General features: G+C 43.7%; 1 protein-coding gene across 2 annotated transcripts in view; it reads right to left on the reverse strand.

Moving 5' to 3' along the window:
• The window catches only part of SMIM22 (small integral membrane protein 22), a 272449-nt gene that overhangs the window by 130309 nt on the left and 118441 nt on the right, over positions 1-23699 (reverse strand). For both annotated transcript variants that reach the window (XM_078662918.1, XM_078662919.1), the window contains exon 2: positions 611-819. In XM_078662918.1, coding sequence (XP_078519044.1) covers positions 611-749 — 139 coding nt within the window. In that variant the 5' untranslated portion in view covers positions 750-819. The remainder of the gene's footprint in view (positions 1-610; positions 820-23699) is intronic.

The raw sequence follows: 23699 nt of genomic DNA on the forward strand, positions 1-23699 counted from the left end.
AATCAAAAGCAAAGACTTTTCATGCGTGGCAATGAGCAGGTTGGGTGGACCTTCCACCTCGCTTCCAAATCAAAACCGACGACAATAGTCTCGCACGCGAGCAGCGCATGCGCTGCGTCGCTAGGAGAGACCTACAAACAAGGCAAAAGCAGGCGAAAGCACTCAGAAACATGGGGCAGAGGAAGATGAAAGCAGTAAAATACAAGGCAAAAGCAGGAGAAAGCACTCAGACCAACAACGGGAAAGGAAGGAGAAAGCAGTAAAAAACAATGCAAAAGCAGGAAAAGCACTCAGAAAAACAGGGGGAAGGAAGGAGAAATCAGTGAAATAAGTGGCACTCAGAAAAAAGAGGAGAAAGCATTTACACAATGAGGCAAAAGCAGGAAAAGCACCCAGAAAAATGATGGGAAAGGAAGGAGAAAGAAATTTTAAAAAGCGAGGGAAAAACAGGAGAAAGCACTCCTGGGGACTAAGCATATTGGTGCTGCTGCATATGTGAGCTACGCCTGTACTTCTTCACTACTTCTAAATGTATGCTCCCCTCTATAAAGCTCTCTTCCTACGTTTCCCTCGCACACTACCTCAGCTTGTTTTCCATCCCCTTCCTTACCAATGAATGTGAAGAATATGACGAAGGCTGCAATGTCCCACGAAGACTGGAACATCTGTTTGGTCTCTAGTCGTCCCAAAAGATCATTGAATTGAGCCTCAAGTTGCTTTCCCACATCAGAAAGTACAGTAGTCGTCATTTTGCAAGATGTCTGGGGCTCCTATTCAAATCTCTGAAGGAAGAGCTACGGGGAGATGAGAGATGGTGGTCTGCAATGGAGAAACATTGAATTATAGATATATTCTGTCAAGGTATCATAAGCAAATTGCATTACTCCTAGTACTACTCGCTCATTTTAATTCAGCACCAATGAGGCTTCCCCACCTTCAAAGACCCGATCTCAAACCACCTCTTAACTTATAAAAGCACCCACCCCGCCACACCTTCTGTTCGTCAACAAGCTTGGTACATACAATAACTCAGTTGCTCTGGAATGGGTGAGCGAGAGGCTCTCTGAATTAAAGCAATGGAGTAGGACTAGGAATAATGTAATTACTGTTAAGTAATTGAAACATTACCACCACATCCATCCCTCACTTGAATTTAACACCAATGAGACACAGCGAGCAAATAAAAAGAATGATATTTGTCAACTGAATTGAATGCAGAAAGATAAACACGTTTATTTCTCAAGGCCACAACTTCCCCTCTATTAAGCAATAGAAGAGAGAGGTTAAATTGTTTTATTATTTTGACAAATCAAACAGTGTCCAATCATTAGTACAGACATCACTATGTATCACAACCATTTATGGCTTCCTGCTGATCTAGGCATACACGCATCTGCATCAAATAGAGGGAGCAAGCCCCCCCCCATAAAACCAGCTCTGAACCCCAATCCCTTCCCATCTCAATCCCACTCACTCCTTATTTGTACAGGGTATACTGTAATTACAACAATGTTCAGGCGATACACCATCTAATCAGATTTCTGGTCTGTTTACGAAAAACAGAGGGTTCGAAGATATATAGGGTGTGTCAGTTGCCGGAAGTCCTGTGAGAGCAAAGACAAGTAAGGCCGCCATAATTTTCCAAAGGAGAAGCCTTGATTAACCAGTGTCTACGAGATCTTTTCCATGCCCAAGATGTACCACAACCGGTGTATCCATGCCAGGAGCATGGGTGTTTTCAGCGTCTTCCGGGGTAATAGGATGTTGTGTGTCACTGCCCTAGGGCTAAACCTATCTGTTCTCCTCATGGATTTGAGCGGGTATGTAAGGGTGTTAGGTAAACCCAGTAAGACGTATGCAGGGAACTTAGGTAGTTTTGTATTGAGGTGTTGGTCTATGTCGTCGATTACCTGTGTTCAATAGGAATGCAGCCGTGGGCAATCCCAGAGCAGGTGTTCCAAAGTCGCCTGAGCCCCACACCTTCTCCAGCATTCCTCACCCCGGGCTGAGTTTGATTTTTGTAGGTGAACAGGGGTGTAATAACAATATGTGATCACTTGGGTAAGTGATTCAACAAGGTGGGCTGGGGGGGCAGCTGACTGCAGGGAGGCCCCCCCCCCGGCGATTTGGGAGGGGCTTAGGGGTGGGGAGGTACAGGCAGGAGCATCGGCCATTTTAGGGTATGGGCTTGTCCTAGTTTGTAGCCCAAATGGAGCCCAAGCATAAATGCTTTGGGCTCCTGCTCCCAGCCACCATGTTAGGTTTGGTGACCTGGTGGCTGGGAGCTTAGGCAGGAATTTTTTCCCACCCTCCCTCCCAATTTTTTCTATATTTTGTTTTGTCTTCCCTTTCGGCAGTTGGGATTTTTCTACTTTTTTCTTAGTTAAGTTAATAATTCGGTTGGCTTCGTTGGAACAGGGGAGCAGGGGTTTTTATTGCTGTTTTCTGTCGCTTGGAGCAGGTGCCGTGCAGGGTCTATTTGTTTTTGGTCAGTTTTTGGCAGAGGTTTGTTGATTAATGGGTAAGTTGTGTTATCGACAGGGAAAGGATAAGTTGGTCGTTTTTAGTTTGGTTACACGTTTTGGGGGATTGACAGATGTGAAGGGGCAGGCATGGGAGTTGGTTAACGGAGGGCTTGTATTTATAGGTTATAATGGTTGATATGGTGATGTAATGTTTGAAATGTTGTATTGTATGGGTGGGGGCGGGGTCATGAAATTTTAGTGGTGGGGCGGGGGCGGGGTTAGGGATGTTACGTATTTAGTGAGGTTTAGTTTTGGAAGGCTTTTGCCGAGGTTTATTTAATATGTGATGCGCACCTGTTCCAATAAAAAGCGGCCTTTTCCACATATTTCTTTTCGTGGTCTGCTTCACCCCCCCTCAGCCCTCCCTCCCAAGTGCCATGTTACAGGCTGTGTGCCTGGCCCTGTAATATAGCTCTCCCTATTCTGTGTCACTGAGCTGCCTTCTAAATCTTGTTCTCACCGATTGTAGCTGGCTTTATACACGTGTCTATTACGTTGGATCAGTATCGCGACATGCCCGATCTGGAAGAAGAAGGGACCACTCTTCCCCCCTCATGCCTCTCCCGTATTCTGTTTACAGTCACCATGAGAACAGTTCCGGGAGGACGACTGCAGCCCCTATAAGATTCCGGTCTTCCTGGATGACAAGCAAACCCATGTGACGCTGTCACATGCCCTGCTACCAACCAACGAGGACGCGAGGGAGGCCCTTCAAAGAGGATGCGCGGACGTCGACGCTGTGTGGGAGAGATTCGGAGAAGAGCAGAGGCCGGAGATGCCGACAAGGGAGAAAAGCGGAGTAGTGGACCTCAACCCTTCACGAAGCACCAACCGGGATCCACAAGCCTCGAACCAAGACGAAGGACTTCGGAGGAGTCAAGAAGGGAGCCGGACCCTATTCGGCACCACGCTACTGCCAGCCGCGCTCCGGAGGTACGTTCCCGACTCAAAGGGTGGTTCTCGAGGGCATGCTCGGTGAGCCGGCTACCAGGGCTGGGGAGGGCTAGGTACCGGGAAGCCTGTGTGTCCTCGCTATGTGGGTTGGCATGCGCTAGAGAAGAAACACTTGGTGGTGGAAAGGTGCATATCCCTCACTCCTCTTCCCCGTAATTAAGAAATGATCGGCAGATCCCTGCATTAAAATAGTGTTCTTGTTTTTCTTTCTTTTTCATGCCCCGGATTGAATCACGTTGAACGACATTGGACTGCCTCCTTGCTCCCTTCCTCTGAAGTCAAGACGGGAGGGAAACTTAACTACACCATACCTGAACTTTGTTTCAATAAACCTTTTGTTTTGCCCAGCAACTCCTCTCTGCCTCTCATTGCTTATACCACAAACAGGAACGTGTATGGTTCAAATATAAGTTGTCTTTCGAAGGATTTAGTGATGAACCATCGTCTATAGGGGGTGAGATGCCGCTGTGTGGTGTGTGTGTGTGTGATGCGGGTGTAACAACCAATGACAAATGGAGGCGTTCAGTTTCAGCGAGAGCAAGGTCCGCGCTTAATTGTGGGAAGGGCATAACCTCCTCTCCATCAATCATATGTCCCGTAGAATGGAAGCTGGTCTGTCGTCAGCGCATGAATGTTCCGGCTCCTTCTCCCTGAGTGAAATCGGGATTGTCGAACAGAGGCTCGAGGGGTGATGGTAAGGAGGTCAGATCACATCTGACATTAGTTCTGCCCCAAGCTTCTATCGTTACTCTTAGGATAGGGGATAAGTATATATTCTGAGGTCGGTGTTTCTTCCTTCAGAAGGGAACTTTCCATAGTGATGTGCCCGCCACCGCCCTATCCTGGAATAACCACTGTTTCCGTGACTCGGTTCGGTTCCACTCTACCAAGTAGCACATTTGGGCAGCCTGATAGTGACTTTGTAACTCTGGGATACCTACGCCTCCATTTCTTGGGGGGGAGGGATGGGGGGGGGGGGGTAACTCAGCTCCTTCTTCATACAAGATTGTCTCCCCTGCCAGATATACTGGAGCAGCTCAAATTCAATAAAGCTTTATTCGATTTCTTAAAGAATCATAAAAGCATATACAAATTTACAGCAGGATTATCAATTCATAAAATAATTTTGAAAATAATGAGGTATACAGTCTCAAAGATTTATTTTGTATAAAAAAACAGTTATCCATTCACTTGATCACGCTCATAGGGTTTCACATCATAATGGTTTTCCTGTATTTAAAAACGTTTTTTAAAACCCAATAATGGAAGTAATAACAAATTCGCTCTCTAGAGATTGTAAGGCCAGAAATGCAGGATGGCATTGTCTCAATCCAAGTGATTTTAAGAGCGGAAGGATCCACCAACTTCTCTGGACTGAATAAAATTTACAAAAGAAGAATACATGCAATGATGACTGTGGAGATAGGTCATCGCACGTAGATTTTACACCTTAGTCTGGACCAATCATTCAATTAAGGAAAACTAATTGTTCTGTGTATAATGCCTAATCTGAAGCGGATTAACAGGAAACTGTCGTAATCGCTTACGATGAGCCTTATGTTCGGCTGTATATTAAATGTGGTTAAAGTAAGATGGTGCGCTTGTACGGTTCATTTTGTCATTTCTGTAGTATTTCTATTTGTTTCCAATAAACGCTGGCAAATGCTTTTGAAATCTTTCCTGTCAACTGTGCTCATAGTGTTGGGGTCGTTATAATATTCTGGATGGCCAAGATTACAAGTGAATTCTTTAAAGTAGTTTAGCCACCTAATATGCATGGCCCCATCTAACCCCCTGCTACCAATCAAGATTTGGCGATTAATTAACGTTTTCTCATTGGTCCAGATCCTATACCAAAATAGGACCAGCTGGATTTTTATAATGTCCGTTAAATATGGCATGCCCAGTTCTGTATGGCAAATGTGGGTGGAAGTACTGTCTGGGACGGCCAGCAAAAACATAAAAAAGGTGTTCACGGCAATCTGTAAAGAATTGACATCAACATAACCCCAGATGCCAGCACCATAAATGGCAATTGACACACACTTTGCCTTGTATATTTTGCAGCAGTTCTACCGGTGGACGTCTACCCAGTTTTCTTCTAAAATGTGATAGGGCTGCCAGTGCCCTTTATAAATAATAATCTCCTAGCTTTAACTGTCTCTGTCAAAGCCCCCGTTCGGTCAAACAAAATCCCTAGAGAAGAAAAAGTTTTTAAACATTCAATCTTTTTGCCCCCTATTATAGAAGTCTCTGCACTTATTACGGCTACCCCGCACTTCATTATAAAAGTTTTTGAGGTATTAACGCTGAGACCCAGGTCAGACATGAACATAGCAAAACTGGATACTGCCCGTTGGAGACCCGACGGCGTGCGTGCCATAAGGACCGCATCATCCGCGGACAGAAGCGCAGGTATAGAGCGTTTGTCAACTAACGGTAACTGGCACTCTTTCACCAATACGCCTCCTACATTGTTTATATAGAGTGTAACAAGGAAGGGTGCTAGGACGCAACCTTGTCTTACACCTCTCATTATACGGAATAATTTTGTACACTAAACCCCTCCCCCCCAACTGGAGCAGTTCTGTCTGGAGTTTTAAGAGCATACCCTTTGGCGGAGCGATCAGGAGTGTTTGAAATAAATGCAGTAGCTCATGTAGGACCGTCATCTTGACAGTCACTATCCCGCCCATTAAGGAGATTTGGTGGTGTCGCCAGCAGCCAAGATCAGTTTTGATCTGTTTGTATAATGCCTGAAAGTTAAGTAAAGAAGTCGCCGGTATGGTAGGTGTCAACTTGATCCCCAAATATGGAATGGCCCTTGTCGCCCATTGGATAGGGTAGTGTGAAGCTAGCTGACTAGCCAAGGAGGGAGGTAGGGAGAGATTAAGCACCTGAGACTTTTCCACATTGACCCGGAAACCGGAGGCACGGCCGAAGGTCTCCAGTTCATCTACGAATGTCGGCATAGCCCTTGATGGCTTATCTAGGGTCACTAACACGTCGTCGGCATAGAGGCTTATAGTATGCTGTTCCCCTCCAAACATATCTCCAGTGATCTGGGGAATATCTCGGATTCTGTGCCAAAGGCTCCATGTACAGGGCAAACAGCAGGGGTGATGACGGGCACCCCTTCCCTTGTGCCTTTGCAGATCGAAAAGGGAGCGGAAGTGTAGCCATTAACTAAGACTGTCACTGCGGATTGATGATAATAATTTAATATTTGTGCCTTTAATTTCTCTCCCAATCCAAAATGTATGAGGACTTGCTCCAGAACAGGCCAGTGTGCTCTGTCAAACACCTTTCGGCATCTATTGCCAGGAGCATGAGTTCATCTGGAACCCGCAAGGCTTTCTCGATCATATGTGAAATGCGTCTGGTGTTGCCGCTTGTTTGCCTCTGGGGGATAAAACCTGCTTAGTCTAGGCCTATAATGCATGGCATATGTGGGCTAAGTCTGCCGGCCAACATTTTATGGCAAGACAGGAGGCTAGCTTTATGCATATAACGTTTATTCACCACTTCTGCTGCAGCACTTTAAAGAACTTTAGAATAGAACTTTATCATCAAACAATTAAATAGAACACTAATTTCCCTTAAGATCATTACATCCGCCATCTTCTTCCTCTTTTGTGTGCTACTTCTGGAGCAGATAAGAACTCTGTTTTTTGTAGTATATATGGTAAATTATGTATGAATGGTTAAATTATTTTGGTTGTTAGCCCAATTTATGGACAAGATCATTGAATGATGCAAGTGTTTGGTTTTTTCGTTTGAAAATATTTGTAGTTTAAATTTAGTATCAAGTATTCTTGCGTATAAGTTTTAACAGCATTGGTAAGGTTTGTTATTAGTTTAAATTATTTGTGTATGTAATTGGGCTTTCTGTAAATAAAATATTGATTGGTTATTATTTGAAAGTTGTCGCTTACCGTTTCAGCCATGCGACTTGATTGATGGCTCGAGATCACTCGGATGTATGCTGCCTTTTTCGAGCTGCGGAGGCGTCTCAGTGCTGCACATGAGGGAATATGCTTTCCCTAATTGCGCATACCAAAGACAGTGATGCGCTTGAGGGAATTGCGAGTCTATTTCGGTTTCCCGTATTTGAATGCGCATGTGCATACCATGAAGGGTGCGCGTCGAATATTTAAGAGGACGATGTTTGTTACTTTTTAAAAAGGGACATATTACGTATGTATTTTAATATGCCATTTAAAAAATAATTTTTTGGCATAAATTATGGGTGCAATTTAGTAGGCAGAAGCGCTCAGATTTGTATCTAAAGCTAGTGGGCTTTTATTATGACCCGGTTTAAGCACTGCCAGGCAACGTAAGAAACAAGTGGTTAAACGGTGGAAGAGTTTGACAGCTGAGGTGAAGGGACAGATTTCGATTTCAGGCTATATATATCTTTAAATTTGTGTAAAAATAAATATGTCAGAAGTAGAGGTGAGTGTAGGAGAGTCAAGGGGAGTAATATCAGAGGAAATTAAACAACATATTAAAGAGGCACTTAGTGCTGCTATGACTGAGGTGAAGAGACCTCGTATAAGTGAGGAGGAAGAGTATTTTTCAGTTGAAGAAAATGAAGAAAGAGGAGGAAGAGAAGTAGGTGGAAAATGGAAAACGAAAAGAAGGCATGATGACAGTGCAGGAGGAATTGGGGCCCCAAGCGGCTCAAAAAGAATGAATGTTCATGGCAACATTAAGGATGGGCAGGAATTCCCTGCAGATTTGTCTGATATAGATTAATATGTCTTAGACTTGAATTAAAAAGGATGATTTGGGGAGCGAAAACTTCAGTAAAAGAGGGGAGCGAAAAAAATGGTGCATGGCTAATTTCGAAAGATGTTGGTTGACCCAAAGTATGCAAGTCATCCCAGAGGTTCAGATTGGTGGCCAATGAGTCATGTATCAGATTACATAAGATACTGGTTAAGGAGGCCTTTAGGAGAAGGGTGAAAGGAGCATAATGAGGGCTGAATTTTCACACCCAGTGATCAGAGAGAAGGATTCTTTAACTACTAATTTGAACCCGGATATAATAATTTATATGTTCAAATTAGGTAGGGATCCAAAGGGTCTTGAAAAGGCACTGAAACAATGTGAAGATAAGCTCTTGGACACATTGGGACCTCTGGTTAGGATGTTTGATTTAGTTGAAGATGGGTATCTTAAAGGTACAGATATGGATATAAATGTATTGAGAGGATGGTGCCAGAGGGCGATTTGCTTCCTAGGGAATGCAAATGCAGGCCTTATTGCGGAGAGAAAGAAAGCTGTTTTATTCAAAATAAACCCAAAGTTGGGGGAATTTACAAAAAAAGAAACTTGTGAGAATCTGAATGGCTTGCTTTTCGGAGAGGGTTCGGTCAAGGCATTAGGGAAGTATGTTAACACATTCACTTCCCTGGATAAAGTCCATATGAATACGAGGAAGGGTTTCAATGAAGTGGAGCAAGTAGTTTTTATGGCAGGGATGGGGGGAGAGGGCAACCTCCCGGCCGGAGTTTTTATAGGTCCCAAAATAATTATATAAGAGGATTTGCAAGAGGGTCGCAATGCCAATATAGATTTTTCCCTCAGAGAGGGAGAGGAGTTCGTTCAAGAGGAACAAGAGGAAGAGGTCAACCCCCTGCTCAAGGAACAAGTAAGTTCGAATACAAGGATTTGTTCTGGTTTTACCCAAGGAAAGGTGGAAGGAAGATTAAAGAGTATTTTGGAAAAATTGAAGGAAATTACAAAGGATCCTTGGGAGTTAGAGGCTGTGACAGGGTTCAAAATAGAATTCTCTTCAGAACCAGAATAAAATCAGGAACCAAAGGAATTGAGATTCAACGAACAACAAGAGAAAATAGTAATCGAAGAAATGGAGAGTATGTCAAAAAAGGAGCAATTGTAGAAATAGGGGAGGACCAAGTTGGGTTTGTACGGGCCTTATTTCTTGTAGAAAAGAAAGACAAGGGTTGGAGACCAGTAATCAATTTGAGAAACTTAAACTATTTTGTAATTTACAGACATTTCAAGATGGAAAGGATTCATCTTTTGAGGGATGTGTTGCAAGATCTAGATTGATTGGTGAAATTAGATCTAAAGGATGCTTATTTCACGATTCCGATCAACTGCAAGAGTCAGAGTTACCTCCAGTTCAGGTGGAAAGGTCATGTTTACCAGTTTGTTTGTCTACCATTCTGTCTTTCATCAGCCCCATGGTGTTTTACGAAGGTGATGAGAGCATTTGTTGGTTTCTAGAGAGAAGGGGAATCGGATGATTGTTTATCTGGACAATCTATTAATTATGAATCAGGATGTAACGGAATTGATGTCACAGTTAGGGACTGTCATGGAGCTTTTGCAGTCCTTGGGCTTTATAACAAATGTAGAGAAATCAGTTTTGGAACCAGCACAGGCTTTGGAGTTTTTAGGTTTTGTAGTGGACACTGTCAGAAGTAATTTGCTGTTACCAGAAAAGAAGATAAAGAAAATACAAAAAGAGGTGAAGTCATTATTGAAGAAACAGATTGTGAGTTTGAGAGAGTTAGCAAGGATCATATGACTCTTATCATCTTCAATTCAGGCTGTGTTCCCTGGACCTTTACATTACAGAGCGTTACAACGCTTGAAGACTTCAGGTCTAGCTGTTGGTTTATGGTACGGAGATTGTGTACAAATTACAGAGGAAGCGAGGAGAGAGTTAATTTGGAGGTTAGAAAATTTGACAGCATGGAATGGGTGAGCAATTTTTGGTTTGAAGCTGGATTATGTTTTGGAAACAAATGCGAGCAATCTACGTTGGAGAGCATCTTGTTTGGAGCAGAGAACAGGTGGAGTTTGTAATACGACAGAACAGACGGAACATATAAACTACTTGGAATTGCGGGCAGGTCAGTTTGTTTTGCAAACTTTCAGGTCTCTGTTACAAGGGAGCTCTGTTCATTTGAAGATGGACAACTTCACCGCTGTCACAAATATAAACAAACTAACAAACTAGGTGGGAGCAGGTCAAGGAGTTTAACAAACATTTGGGAGTTTTGCTTGGAACACAAGATTTCGCTTCAGACTCAGTATCTTCCAGGGCAAGAGAACATAGTTGCGGATTGGTACTCACGAAATTTGATCGATTTCAGCGATTGGATGTTGGACAAGGAAGTTTTCCAGGAGATTCAAAGACAGATGGGTCCAATGGATGTAGATCTGTTTGCCTCCAGAATGACTTTTCAGTTAGAGGATTACTTCAGTTGGAGACCGTATCCAGGGGCTTTAGTGGTGGATGCCTTTACTCAGTGTTGGAAGGGGAGAAAAGGGTATGCTTTCCCCCCATTTGCTATGATTCAGAGAGTGTTGTTGGAGGTAGGGGGACAAGTAGCACACATTGTGTTGGTGATTCCTTTTTAGATAACACAGGCTTGGTTTTCATTGGCTTTGAAAACGGCGATGGGGGAACCTTTCTTGATTCGAGCAAACAGTGGGATGTTGATAGGTCGGGAAGGATTAGATCATCCTTTGGTCCAGGAGGGTTAGATCAACCTTCTAGTTTGGAAAATATCAGAAGATCTGAAGGATTCTTGGATCTTTCAGGAACAGCTTCAGGTTACTCAAGGAATCTTGGGCATCAGGGAGGAGAAGGATATAAAGGTGCTTGGTCAGTATGGTAACGTTGGTGCATGGAGAGGGATTTGGATCCCGTGGAGGCTGATGAGATGATGGTCTCAAATTTTTTAGCAGAATTATTTGAGTAAGGGTTATCCTATAGGACTATTAATTGTTACCGGTCGGCAGTTTCGGCTGGTTACGCCTTGATTCAGGGTGCAACGATTGGTAGGAGTCCAATGCTGAGTAGGATTATGAAGGGTATTAGGTTGAAGAGACCTCCTAAATCTAAGTAAGGTTCAGTTTTTGATGTGAATTACATTTTTAGATTATTTGAAGGTTGGCCTGCAAATAGGTATCTGGAGTTGAGAGAATTAACTTGGAAATTGGCTAGTTTACTTTGCTTGGTTTCTATCAAGAGAGTTTCAGATGTTAAGGCATTGGACGTCAGTTCTAGGTTTTTCCAGCCTCAGGGAGTGATGTTTGAGATGTGGAAAAGAACTAAGACTGTGTCAAGTTCCGTTTTTTTATCCAATGTTGGATGAGTTTCCGAAATTACGTATTCTAAGGTGTCTGAAGGAATATGAGAGTAGAGTTGCGGAGTTTAGAGCAGATGGTGTGGATCAATTATTGATTTCGTATGTTAAACCTTTTAAGGCGTTTTTTTCCAGCACCTATTGCCAGGTGGGTTAAGTCAGTTATGAAAGAGGCAGGTGGGAACTTGAGCTGTTTTTCTGCTCATTCAGTAAGGGGAGCGATAGCTAGTAAGGCTATTTTGAGTGGAGGAAGTTTGAATGACATATTAAAAACTGATAATTAGTCAAATGCAGAGGTTTTCAGGAGATTTTATTTCAAACCTACAGAGCATGTTGCAAGTATAGTTTTAGCTTGCTTTGAACATGCATAATGCTAGCCTCCTGTCTTGCCATAAAATGTCGATTCTCATAGATTAATTGCATAGAGAATTGTGATTTTATTAAAGACAAGGAGGCTGGCATTATCCCTCCCTCCCTCCCTCCCTCCCTAAGTTTTGGGTTTGGAGGAGAGGTTGTTGGGTTTCATGATGTTAATATTATGTTTGTGTATAACTATAGATTATTTTACAGGGAAGAAGAAAAGATTTAATAAATAGGATGAATATTTAATTTGTTTTAAATTACTTATAGAAAATTTAAATTTGTATGTGGATCTATGCGGATTTGAGAAGTTGTTTTAAGAAGATATTTACGCAAAATTAAATGAGTTTATTTGGAGGAGAAGAAACAAAAGAGGAAGAAGATGGTGGATGTAAGGATCTTAAGGGACATTAGTGTTCTATTTAATTGTTTGATGATAAAGTTCTTTAAAGTGCTGCAGCAGAAGTGGTGAATAAAAGTAATATGCATAATGCTAGCCTCCTTGTCTTTAATAAAATCACGATTCTCTATGCAATTAATCTATGAGAATCAATATTACCATGAGCAATTTCAGATCTACATTTAGTAGTGAAATAGGCCAATAGGAGCTACACTGTGTCCCCCTCTTTGCCGGGCTTCGGAATGACAGCAACCGAAGCAGTCAACATCAAGGCCTGAATCGCCCTGGAGGTAGCGAATGAGTTAAAACGTTTTGTGAGTATAGGGGCGAGATTCAGACAGGAGATAGTAGTTATGACTTCCTCAATTCATACATCACCTTCCAAGGTGTCTGCCTGTACTGCTGTAAGGCAGGAATTGTGCGTGACTTGGAGATAAAGCATTTCAAAAAGGGGGTGGTGATGGACAGAGTATCTGAGTTAATCAGAACACTCCTACCCAGTCAACAGATCAGGGCTTGATCCATCACCGTTTTTTAGCTCACTGCACCATCCCAGTTCAGAACCTGGCTATATGCAAATTAGTCTGTCCCTGGCCCAGTGCATCATGGGAACAGGGCAGACCAAACTACCAAGCCAATTCTATACTGGAAAGGAAACAAGCTTCCGGGGACCGGTTTCTGGCATTACAGCCGTCTTCGGCCCGGCTTGCTTGAATCCTGATGGTGCAGTGAGCAAGGGACTCACATCTGAGCATACCCTTCCACGCTTGTGGTGGCCAAAGCGATTCAAAAAGGGGGTGGTGATGGACAGAGTATCTGAGTTAATCAGAACACTCCTACCCAGTCAACAGATCAGGGCTTGATCCATCACCGTTTTTTAGCTCACTGCACCATCCCAGTTCAGAACCTGGCTATATGCAAATTAGTCTGTCCCTGGCCCAGTGCATCATGGGAACAAGGCAGACCAAACTTGGAGATAAAGCATGCCATCGATGACATTGAGGCACTCGCTGGATTAAAGATGGGTATAGTACTCTTTAAACAGACCCTCCAGCATTTCGCGATTTCGCGATTTACGAAAAAATCGCGAAATTAGCTTTCAATCGCGATGGCCGCGATATTTGCCAAACCGGCCGCAAAAAAAGGTCTCCCGGCAGGTCAAAAAAAATAAAGTCATTTTATTGGTTGTAAGCGCCTACGTCACCACGTGAACGGCGCTGTACAACCGTGAGAGCTGCCTGTTGCTGTTGATGGACGGGCCGCGGGACACTGATTGGGCAGGGAGCCGGATACGGTTCTGTAGGGATATGGCAGTGCTGTGCAGCAAGCAGCGTGTGCGTAGATTTGTTTTAAAATGCCACGCCCCTGCACACTCGCCTGCACTGTGCCTGCCCCGTGTTAGCCCAACGTCGAATGCAGGCAGGAGCAGGCTTTTCCACCTATTCAATAAAGGCAGACAGGCATGCCAGGCGGCCAGTCAATGCCCGGCCGCCCACCAACACCAGAAGTAACCGTAAGAAGAAATGCGTTTTTTTTTTGTGTGTCGTTAGTGTGACACTGTCTGCGAAGGTCACCGGTGTGGTAGGCTAGCTCCGGTTCGGCGATGCATTCCTGGGTTACATTTTAAAGGCCCTGCACCGGCCCCTGCTGCCCTTCACCCAGCCTTCTCCCTGCCCGACCTAACGCTGGGAGGCCCAGGTGAGGGAAACACCTCGACAGTCACCCCAAAGTCATTTATACTATGTGAAACTAAATATTAAAAGCTGGACTGTTATGTTTGAAATGTGTGCATGGAGATCGAAACGATGACAACATCTCCTTTAATGCGGCACGTTGAGTTTGAGCTAAATTGTTGCCCTGGTTTGATCCTGTGTTTTACCTTGCAATGTTATTGTTGTAATTCATGCCTCAAGTTTTGGAATATCAATCTGCATAAAATTGTGGAGGGATATATCTTTGCATACTTTGTTTTGTGATTTAAACTTCAGATGTGTTTTTATTGCATCAAATGGTTTTATACATTTTTGGGGTGATATTTCCGAGTACACCTAAATGAAATGACTGTCATTTGTTAAATTATTCTTGTGGTTTGTATAGAATAGAGTCTGTTGGCATTAATTGACAACATTCAAAAACATTTAAATTTTGTTGTGAAGGCCAGTGGAGACTTTGTTCAGTTCTTAATATAATGACCCGCATCCTAGCGCCTAAATGAAATCAAAGAATGTGACGTAGGTGTCCTGTCTTGCTGCTATAACTTAGTGCTTTGAGGCCCACAGCCAACTCAGTGACGTCCAGGTAGATTTGAGCTGTGCTTCTGCAGAGCTGCAGAAACCGTATGCCTATTTCAAAGTGGAATACTATGCTAACACAGGTTCCATTGATTTAGGGCTGAAAAGGAATGAATTAGAGTAAAATAAAGTGCCGCAATAATGCCGCTAAATTTTCATTTTTGTGCCGCTAAATTTCAATTTTTGTGCCGCTAAATTTGCAAATTTATGCCGCAATATCCTGGGGGGTCTGTTTAAAGGCGTTGGCTATGCGTTTATCCGTGGTAATGTAACCTCTGCTCTGAGGACAACGTGTAGACACCTCCATAGCCTGCCTCTGCTATCGCAATATGTTGACTAGGAGACAGCCACACTTATCTCCCCCCACATAGTAGGAGTGGTGCAGTTGAATGGCAGCATTTTGAGCCCGGTCTTCATTCATACCCGCTAGTACTCCACAGAGTAGCCGTGCGCTATAAAAGACAAAAATTAACATAGCATAACATAACATAACAGTAGTGAACGGAGGGCTGTCAACTGTCACCAAACCGCTGGCACGCCTGTGCGTTGATGTAAGCATTCCAGTTCTTTCACTTGATTAGTAAGTTGTTCCCTGTTCTCTTTGCACACTCTGTTATTGGCTGCCGAGATCTCAATGAGCTCCCCCCTTATTACTGTTTTAAGAGATGTCCATATTGTGGCAATGGGGGTGTCTGGGTAGTAGAAACAGGAAGGCTATGCAGTTCCTAGGGGAGAGTCACCCAAAGGGGTGAGTACAGAGAGTTAGGCAGTGTTCAATTCCCTTTAGGATAAGTGTCCTGTGGGAAAATAAATGGAAGTGGAGGAGGGGGAATTCCCCTTTTCTGAACTAGTGCCCTCACACACACACACAGTCAGCTAGATGTCATGCTTCATCATCGGGACTGCTCCTCGTTGGGTCGGCGCTGCAATACCCGATGGGCAACAATGATGGGGATCTTTGGCGGAGATCTTTTGTTCCTTGCCGTTTGGTGAGGTGTGGGTGAGGGGCCTAGGCTCCTGTAGATGTATTGTGGTGAGAGTGCAATTTAAAACAGGTTAGGTAGTCCAAAACAGTACTTATTTATCAGGACCAAAAGTGCAAACTATCTACAACTTGTGGTTAGTGACTATTACAATGTACCAACCACCTAAGTTATTTAGGAAAAGTACATAAACATTGTTGGGGGTAATCAATTAGAACCCTTGTTCATGCCTCAATGGTACCAGCGGGGCTATGACACATTGAGGATAATTATCCTGTAGGTCAGCGTCACTGTGCCGGATCACCTACCTCTGCCACCGGTCCCGGATGTCTGGGTAGTGTTAAGTGCTAGGTAATCTGTATTTGCTTTTGTAATCTGAATCACTGCCTTTGGCCATTGCAGCAACGTTTCCCTCGGTCTCCAAACCTGTGTAGGGCATTTTGGAAGGGGGAGACCGTGTGATCGTCACTGCTGAGTGGTATAAGAGCGCTGCCAGCAGTATCTCTATCTCCGTGGTGAGGTAGTGGATATCAGTCATGCCTAGCGTATATTTTGTGTGCATGGGAGAAGAATTAAGATTCCTGTGCTTGGGGTTGGAGTACTCTCCAGAGTCCTAGTTTTTCTAACCACCCGTGTCATCTTCAACATCATCATAAAACTTTATTCGATTCGAAAAGAATCATAAAAGTATACTTTTCTTAACATACAAATTGACAAATGGTATTTCAAAAAGGTTCAGACGGACAGCATACAGAAATTCATAAGCACATTATCAGTTAACATTATATTCTATAAAAACACAGAGTTCGATAAACATTAAAAAAAAACACAATCTAACATATATAAAGTGTACTGTGCATTTTTAAGTTACAATATCACATATATAAGTTGGTTAGCCTCTCACACTATCCAACCTAATTTTACAAACTTTTAGTTGCATATTTGTATATTCTATCAGCTAAAGAGACAGAAGTAAAATTTACTATAGATTGTCAAACTACGGCATCATATTTATCATTGGGTTAACCTCTCACGCCAACCCACTTGGTTTTTGTGGGATAGCTGCAAAGCGTAGAGCAGATAAACAAAAAATATATTCATATCAATTATCAATTTCATACCTTTCAATTTCTTTCAGTTTAAAGCATAATGTGTCAAAACGAAGATCATATTATCAATAACGATTCCCAATTAAAAGTGCCAATCTAATAAAGCTAAGCATAGCGCTACATATAGCAGCAGTATGTAATGATCTTAAATGCTCAAAACCTTCTTTGAAATTGCAAGGTCTGATTTCCCTTAAAATGGGTTTAATGAATCGGTCTCTTGGGGTCTTATAGAGAGTGCAAAAAAGTACAAAGTGCATTGTTGAGCTTCATTATCACATGAGCATGGAGGTAGCCTCTCACACCAACCTCCTTGCTTCGGGAAGGCAACTAGAAAGTGCAGTGCATTTAATCGAAATCTTGTCAGATAAAAACGCCATTGTGTGTGTATAGTAAACGATAGATAAAATTGGTGCTGTAGTTTACCTGCCTGGTTTAATGGTTGTTCATCATATTTTGACGAACCCAAAATATTACGGTATGCATTCTTAATTACCGTCTTTGTATCTAATTTCATTGAGTCTGGGTTATCATAAAAGTTTCCAAGACCAATTTTATAGAAAGTTTCCTTCACATAACACAGCCATGGGATCTGCATAGCATGATCCAAATTTACACAATCTTTTAGGATTTCTTTTGAAAGGTGCAAATCCTCGGAGGACCAGATTTTCCCTCATAGGAGCAATGGGGACACATGAATAATATCACTCACATATTCTAAACCCAACTCATTATGACAAAAAATGTTTGGAGAACTAATCGAAACTGATAAAAGACGTTTTAAAAACTTGTTCGCCATAACTTGTCGTTGGGTTGATTTATGGTATCCCCATACCCCCGCTCCATAGGTCGCAATAAGGCCACAGGAGTTTGCCCATGTCTCCAGACGGGCCAAAATTACTCTACCCATTAACTTGCAGGAGGCGTCTATTAAGGAAATTGGCCTATAACAGCAAGGGTCGCTTTTTTCACCTTTTTTAAAAATTGGCACAACTACTGCCTCTTTCCAGGATGACGGGATACGCCCAAAAATTGCCTTAAAGACATTAAGGAGCAATGGCGCCCATACATTAACATTATATTTAAAAAGATCGAATGGTACAGCATCAGGACCTGGTGCCTTGAGGGGAATACCTTTTCTTAATGCCTCCTCAACTTCACCCAGTGAAAGTGAGATGCTGAGTTGTTGTGCAGTTTCGGTATTAAAATCAATTTCGTCCTCACCTTTATTTGTCAAAACGGCACCCTTTGGGTTAAAAATTCTAGAATAATGGGTCTCCCAAGTCTCTCTGGTTATATGGGCAATCATACTTCTTTTTTCATTACTGAGGAAAGGGCGATTTATTACCTCCCAAAACAATCTACTGTCCCTCAAATCAGAACTTTCTCAAGGTCATCCCAGGATTGCTTTTTCAATTCCAATTTTCGTTTGTCAATGGTGTCCTTATAATTTCTCCTTGCCTTTTTTACCATTTCCTTATCCCGAGGAACTTGATGTAATGCCTTCTTCAATAATCTTTGTGCTGCTGAGCATTCAGCATCAAACCATTTGTACTCCCGGGTATCGCCCTTCCCAGCAGGTTTGAGAAGGTATGTGGCCACACTCCCACAAAGAACTTCAAAATTCTGGATTATCAGTTCAGGCTCACAGGTACTCATTAGGCAAGTGTCTACTTGAAAATAATTGCCTCCAAAAATTGTTTCCTCCAACTTTTTGGAATCAACCCTATCCCACTTTAACCTAAGGCCTTGATTTTTGACTGTATTTCATTGGTTGTTCAGAGGACTGCTTCCTGTCAACAACAGCACTCAACAGACAAACAAGAGGATTATGATCACTAGCAGGATTTACTTCTATTCTAAAATCATCAATAAGATGAACATACCTACTAGAGACCAATACAAAATCAATTACACTCATTTGATCCCCAGTCCCTTGGAAGGTTGGTATCGGCACCAATAAGGTATTGTTTGACATTTCTAGCATACAAAGATCGTTTATCACAATAATATTATTCAGTGCATCTCCCTGTGCAGTATGCTTAAAATGTGCCGGGTCCTCCCTCTGAAAGTGCCCCTGCCTGGCCATGTCTCTGTGCCGATCAGTCTAGGTGGTTATCTGAGACTAAGTTGAGGTCACCTCCCAAGAGGATTCTCCGCTCTGGTGTGGACATGGCCTCAGCCAGTGCTTTATGTAGGAAGGCCTCTCGTCCTCCATTGGGAGCATATATGGAGCCTACCACAAAAGGTTGGTCACCTAGTGTGAAGTGATAGGTGAAGAGTCTGTCCTTAATTTCAGCCCCGTTATGTCCCGCCCTTCCCTGGAAGGTGTGTGCCACTAGAATAGCTACTCCCTCTGCTTTAAGGGCGCATGAGAAGCATTTGTGGGGAAAAACCTGTGATCTAAGGTGATGGGAGTCCTTCGTAAGGAGATGAGTCTCCTGCAACAAACATACATAGGACCCCAAGTTTTCTAGAAATGAGAGTACTGCCTTGCATTTTACCATATTGTTAAGTCCTCAAGTTAAGAGTGAGGATTTGAAGAGTCGTAACCAGCATGATATCTGTCCAGGGTAGTGAAGGTTGTGATGTGTATACTACTGTAACCCTTTGGCTTGCCTGTGACTGTCGTCAGGTCCCTTATGAAGATCGTATTTCTGGTCCTCGACTAAGACACCCAAAAACATAAAAAGCAAACTATTTGGTAACGAGAAAATCAAATTATGATAGTCTTTCAGTTAAAGAATAAGAGTATCAGGTCTTTAATCCGTCCAGGAAGCTCCGTGGCCTCTGCCCATCCCTGGCCAGCCATCAGCGAGTAATGCAGCTGTGTAACCTGCCATCTTCTGTCTTGGCCAGCATTGTAGGGATCCATTTTAGTGCTGCCTGCTGTCCCTCTGCAATTTTCGCTGGGTCCGGGTAATCCGCTCCTCCACCGGCCCCACGTCCGCAGCGCCGATATTGACTCTACCTTGGGTGAGTGGGAGAGGAATCCAATGTACGCCCCCTAGCTGGTGGGTCCATCTCCAGGATCCAGCATGCCTCTGGGTCGCAGTTGAAAATGTTTTCCATACAAATGGAAGATGATGCGGAAAGGGTGCCCCCAGGAGTAGGGCACCCCTATGCTCCACTGATGAGTCATTACGGAACATAACTCCCTCCGCTTCTGCAAGGTGATTGCTTCTAAATCCTGGTATAATCTCAGTTTCTGATCTCTGAAACTGATGGGGTGCTACTCACAGGCTTTTCATAGTATCTCCTCCTTCACTGGAATATCTCTAAGACAGACCAGCATGTCCGCCTGTGGACTCGTGCTGGAGTGTGGAAACCCAACTTGGTGTGCTCGATTGATCTTGATGTCGATGTCTTAGGGGTCCCCAGGATGTTTCAGAAGAGGTCCTGAGTATAATGAAATATGTCCTCACCCTCCGCTTTCAAAGCTATGCCTCTAATTCGAATGTTGTTTTGGTGGGATCTATTCTCGAGGCCCTCCACGTGGGCTTGCAAGTCCATGCGTTGCTCATTAAGACAGATGACCTCCTGCTGCAGGGCTTCTAATTCTTAGTTACGACTTGTTCTTTGGTCCTCCACGGTCGCAAAGTGGTCACACAGAGAGTAAAATCCATCCTAATTTCTTTAAAGTCCTGTGAGAGATCTCGTTTGACCACCTGCAGGTCATCCCTCAGGGAGGTATATAAGGACTCAAGAAAGGTGCGTGTCACTAGGTCTTCCATTTCCATCTCCTCGCTGTGTCATCTGTGACCATCCCCATATGCCACACAGACGTGGACGCGGGGTCGATGTGTCTCCCCGATACTAGTCCAGGTCCTTCTCCCAGGCGATATCTGCGGCTCTCCCCTGTGTCCCTGTGCGCGCTGTTGGCAGTTCACTGTGGTCATCAGCCCCTGCACTTGTTGCCTCAAGCGCTTATAAGCTGCTCAAACACTTTGTGTTTAATGCTGTGATCAGGCCTCCATGTCCCCCTGTGCCCCACTGCCTGTTTCTGCGTGCTCTGTACCTGCTATTGCCTTGTATGGGTGCCTTGGCTGCTGATCCTGTCCGCAATGATGGCCCATGGCCCGTATCTCAGCAGAGGCCTTTGCTCCCTTCTCCGCAGGAGTCTCTGGCAGGGGCCTGGATGCTTAGGGAGGTCCCTCTTTGACACTCCACTCCCCCCTCAGCAATGGCTCACCGGTGGGGTAGCATGCCGGGCAACATGGAGCTCTTCCCACTCTCAGGCCAGGGCTGTGAGGCGTGCCTGTGGGTCTGCTCGCCACCAATGTCCAGTGCTCGCAGTCGTTTACTCCCGGTGCAGGCTCCACATTGGGATAGCGGGCATTGGCAGTGACTGGGCAGCTATTTCTGGGTGGATGGCAGTCAGCAATAAGGCAGTAGGCCAGAGGCAGGCATGGAGAGAGAGGGAAGAACGTTTTACCCAGCCACTCTCTTGGCCGCACCCCAGAGAGAAAACTTTATGACCAATTTTTTTTAGATATTTTGACACTCCCCCACACTGTAGTGCTTCACAAAAGTTGAAAGAGTAGCTCATGTAGCTGCCATACACAGATATTGAAGCCCCTTGCCGATCCGCCACTGAAGACGTCAAACTACGGGTAGATCTGACCGGAATCTCAGACGGAGGCACCTTAGCCATCACCTCATAAGCCATGGAAATCAATCACCTTATCCACCTGCTCAAGGTCACTGGTTTCTCTCCCTTCTTAGGGTTCCCAAAATGTACCAGTAAATTTCCACCTTCTCTAAATGAAGAACTAGAGATCTTCTCACATCTAAACAATATAGTTTGGCCTCCTTAACAGAAGCAGGGAAAGGAAAAAAAATGTGGAAATATTATTTCCTGTTGCCTATAAAATGTAGAATTAGTTTTAGGTTAACAAGAAGGGACCAGAAGCAGAAACACTATCTTGAAAAATCCTTCAAAAAGGATATTTACATGACAAAGCTCCTATTTAACTCAACCTTGTGGCTGATGTAATCACTATGGGAAAACAAGTCTTAACCGTTAAAATTATGAAATCAATCTGACCCAATGGCTCAAAAGGGTGAACTGTCAAAGTCTTCAACACCACAGATAAATCTCATGTAGGAAACAGAGGAGGAGAAATAGGCAACAGGTTTGCTTCTCCTCTAAGAAATCTGGGATTCAGAACATCTTAATGAGTTAAATTCTTCCAGGAACTTCAAAAAGCCCTTATTGCTGCCCACTGCATTTTAAGTGTTGAAACTGTCAAACCTAACTTTGCTCTTTCCTGCAAAAACTCCTTCACCATAATCAGACTGGCTGAAGTAGAATCGAATTATCTAACCTTACACCAACAAGAAAAGGAAGCCCAATGCCTACTATATTCATGAAGTGTGGACAACCTCCTGGAAGCCTGAACTATAACTATAACTGCCAGCTCCCCAGGCAAACCTTGCTCTCTCAACTCTCTTTGCTCAACCTCCAAGCCGTCAACCTGAGTTTGAGATGTGTTCCCGGGGACAGGACCAGAAACTCGAGGAGAGGGCACTATGGGGAGCCTCCACTCCTGCAACACCATCATGGACTGCAATAAAGAAAACTAATTTGCCTGAGGCCAGAGCGGAGCTATCATCATCACCTGTGCCCTTTCCCTTCTTACTCTCACTAGAAATGCCCTGATTAAGGGAAAAGGTGGGCAAACATGCATCAGCCACTGAGGACATAGACATGTCAGACCTTTCACTGCCTAAGCTGACTTGTTCCTCCACCTCAAACAGAACCTCAGAAGTTTAGCATTCTCTGGTATGACAAACGGCTCTATCACCGGCCTGCTCCATTTTCCCACAAGGAAATCGAACATTTGTGGAAGAAGAGAGAAGTCCAGAGATGACAGAATTTCTCTGCTGAGTCTGTCGGTCACTCCCTGAATGTGGCCTGCAGTCAGAGAACTCAGAGAATCTGTGTTGCGATGCCGTTTAAAGACCAGAATCTGGTCCCCTCCTGTTTGTGGAGATATGTCTTTGTCACATTGTTGTTCATCAGTGCCAGGACCACCCTGTTCTGAACCAGATGAATGAATGCTTAAAGGACCAACCACACAGCTTTGAGCTCTCTCCAGTAAGAAGAATTCTGAGTTTCTGTTACTGTCCAGAAACTGTGCACCTCCTGATCTCCCAACCAAGTGCCCCATCTGGGAACGGGAGGCTGCAATGGTACTTATTTCAAAAACATGTCCTGATTCAGCCACCACCTGATGCCCTGATTCATCTTGTAAGTCGATTTGAACCTGAATGCTAGATCCAGTGTACCTGGAGACCATCCATCTAACATCCACCTCATGAACAAAGAATCTGAAAATGAATCTGAGACCAGATCCAACCCCTAAACTGCCGTCTTCAAACGAGAAGTAAAGCATCTACTTATGAAAAGATTGCTTCCCTAATGAAGCTGCAGACTTCTCAGACTTTAAATTCCATGGCTTGCCCTTCCACAAGACTATCTGGTCCTACTACATACCCATCGTTATTTTTTCTATGATGCCACTCCATATATTATCTAGGTAACCATTTAGAACCCAGATGCTACAAATATCATCTTAAGTTCTTATATTTACTTTCTTGTTCTTCCACATTTTTACACTCGTCTATTTACCTTTTGCTTTTCTGATGTACAGCGCTCTGAAACCTGAAAGTGTCTTGTTCGCGATATATAAAACTAAATGAATAAATAAATACATGACGTTTGCCCACAGAACCAGGAAAATTGTGGAAGCACATTTGCCTTGGACCTGCAGACAGTATGTAATCTTAGGAGGCTTGTGTGACAGAGGGTATCTTTTGGAAATGGCTCTTTTTGCAGGGTTACCTCAAACATGTTACCTCCCTCCTCCTCTTTTTGCTGGATTATTTTTGTTGGCTTTAGGACTCTGAGCACTTTACCACGGCTGATCAGTGCTAAAGTGCATG

The sequence above is a fragment of the Lissotriton helveticus genome, chromosome 10 (genome assembly GCF_964261635.1).
Source record: "Lissotriton helveticus chromosome 10, aLisHel1.1, whole genome shotgun sequence".
NCBI classification, from domain to species: Eukaryota; Metazoa; Chordata; class Amphibia; order Caudata; family Salamandridae; genus Lissotriton; species Lissotriton helveticus.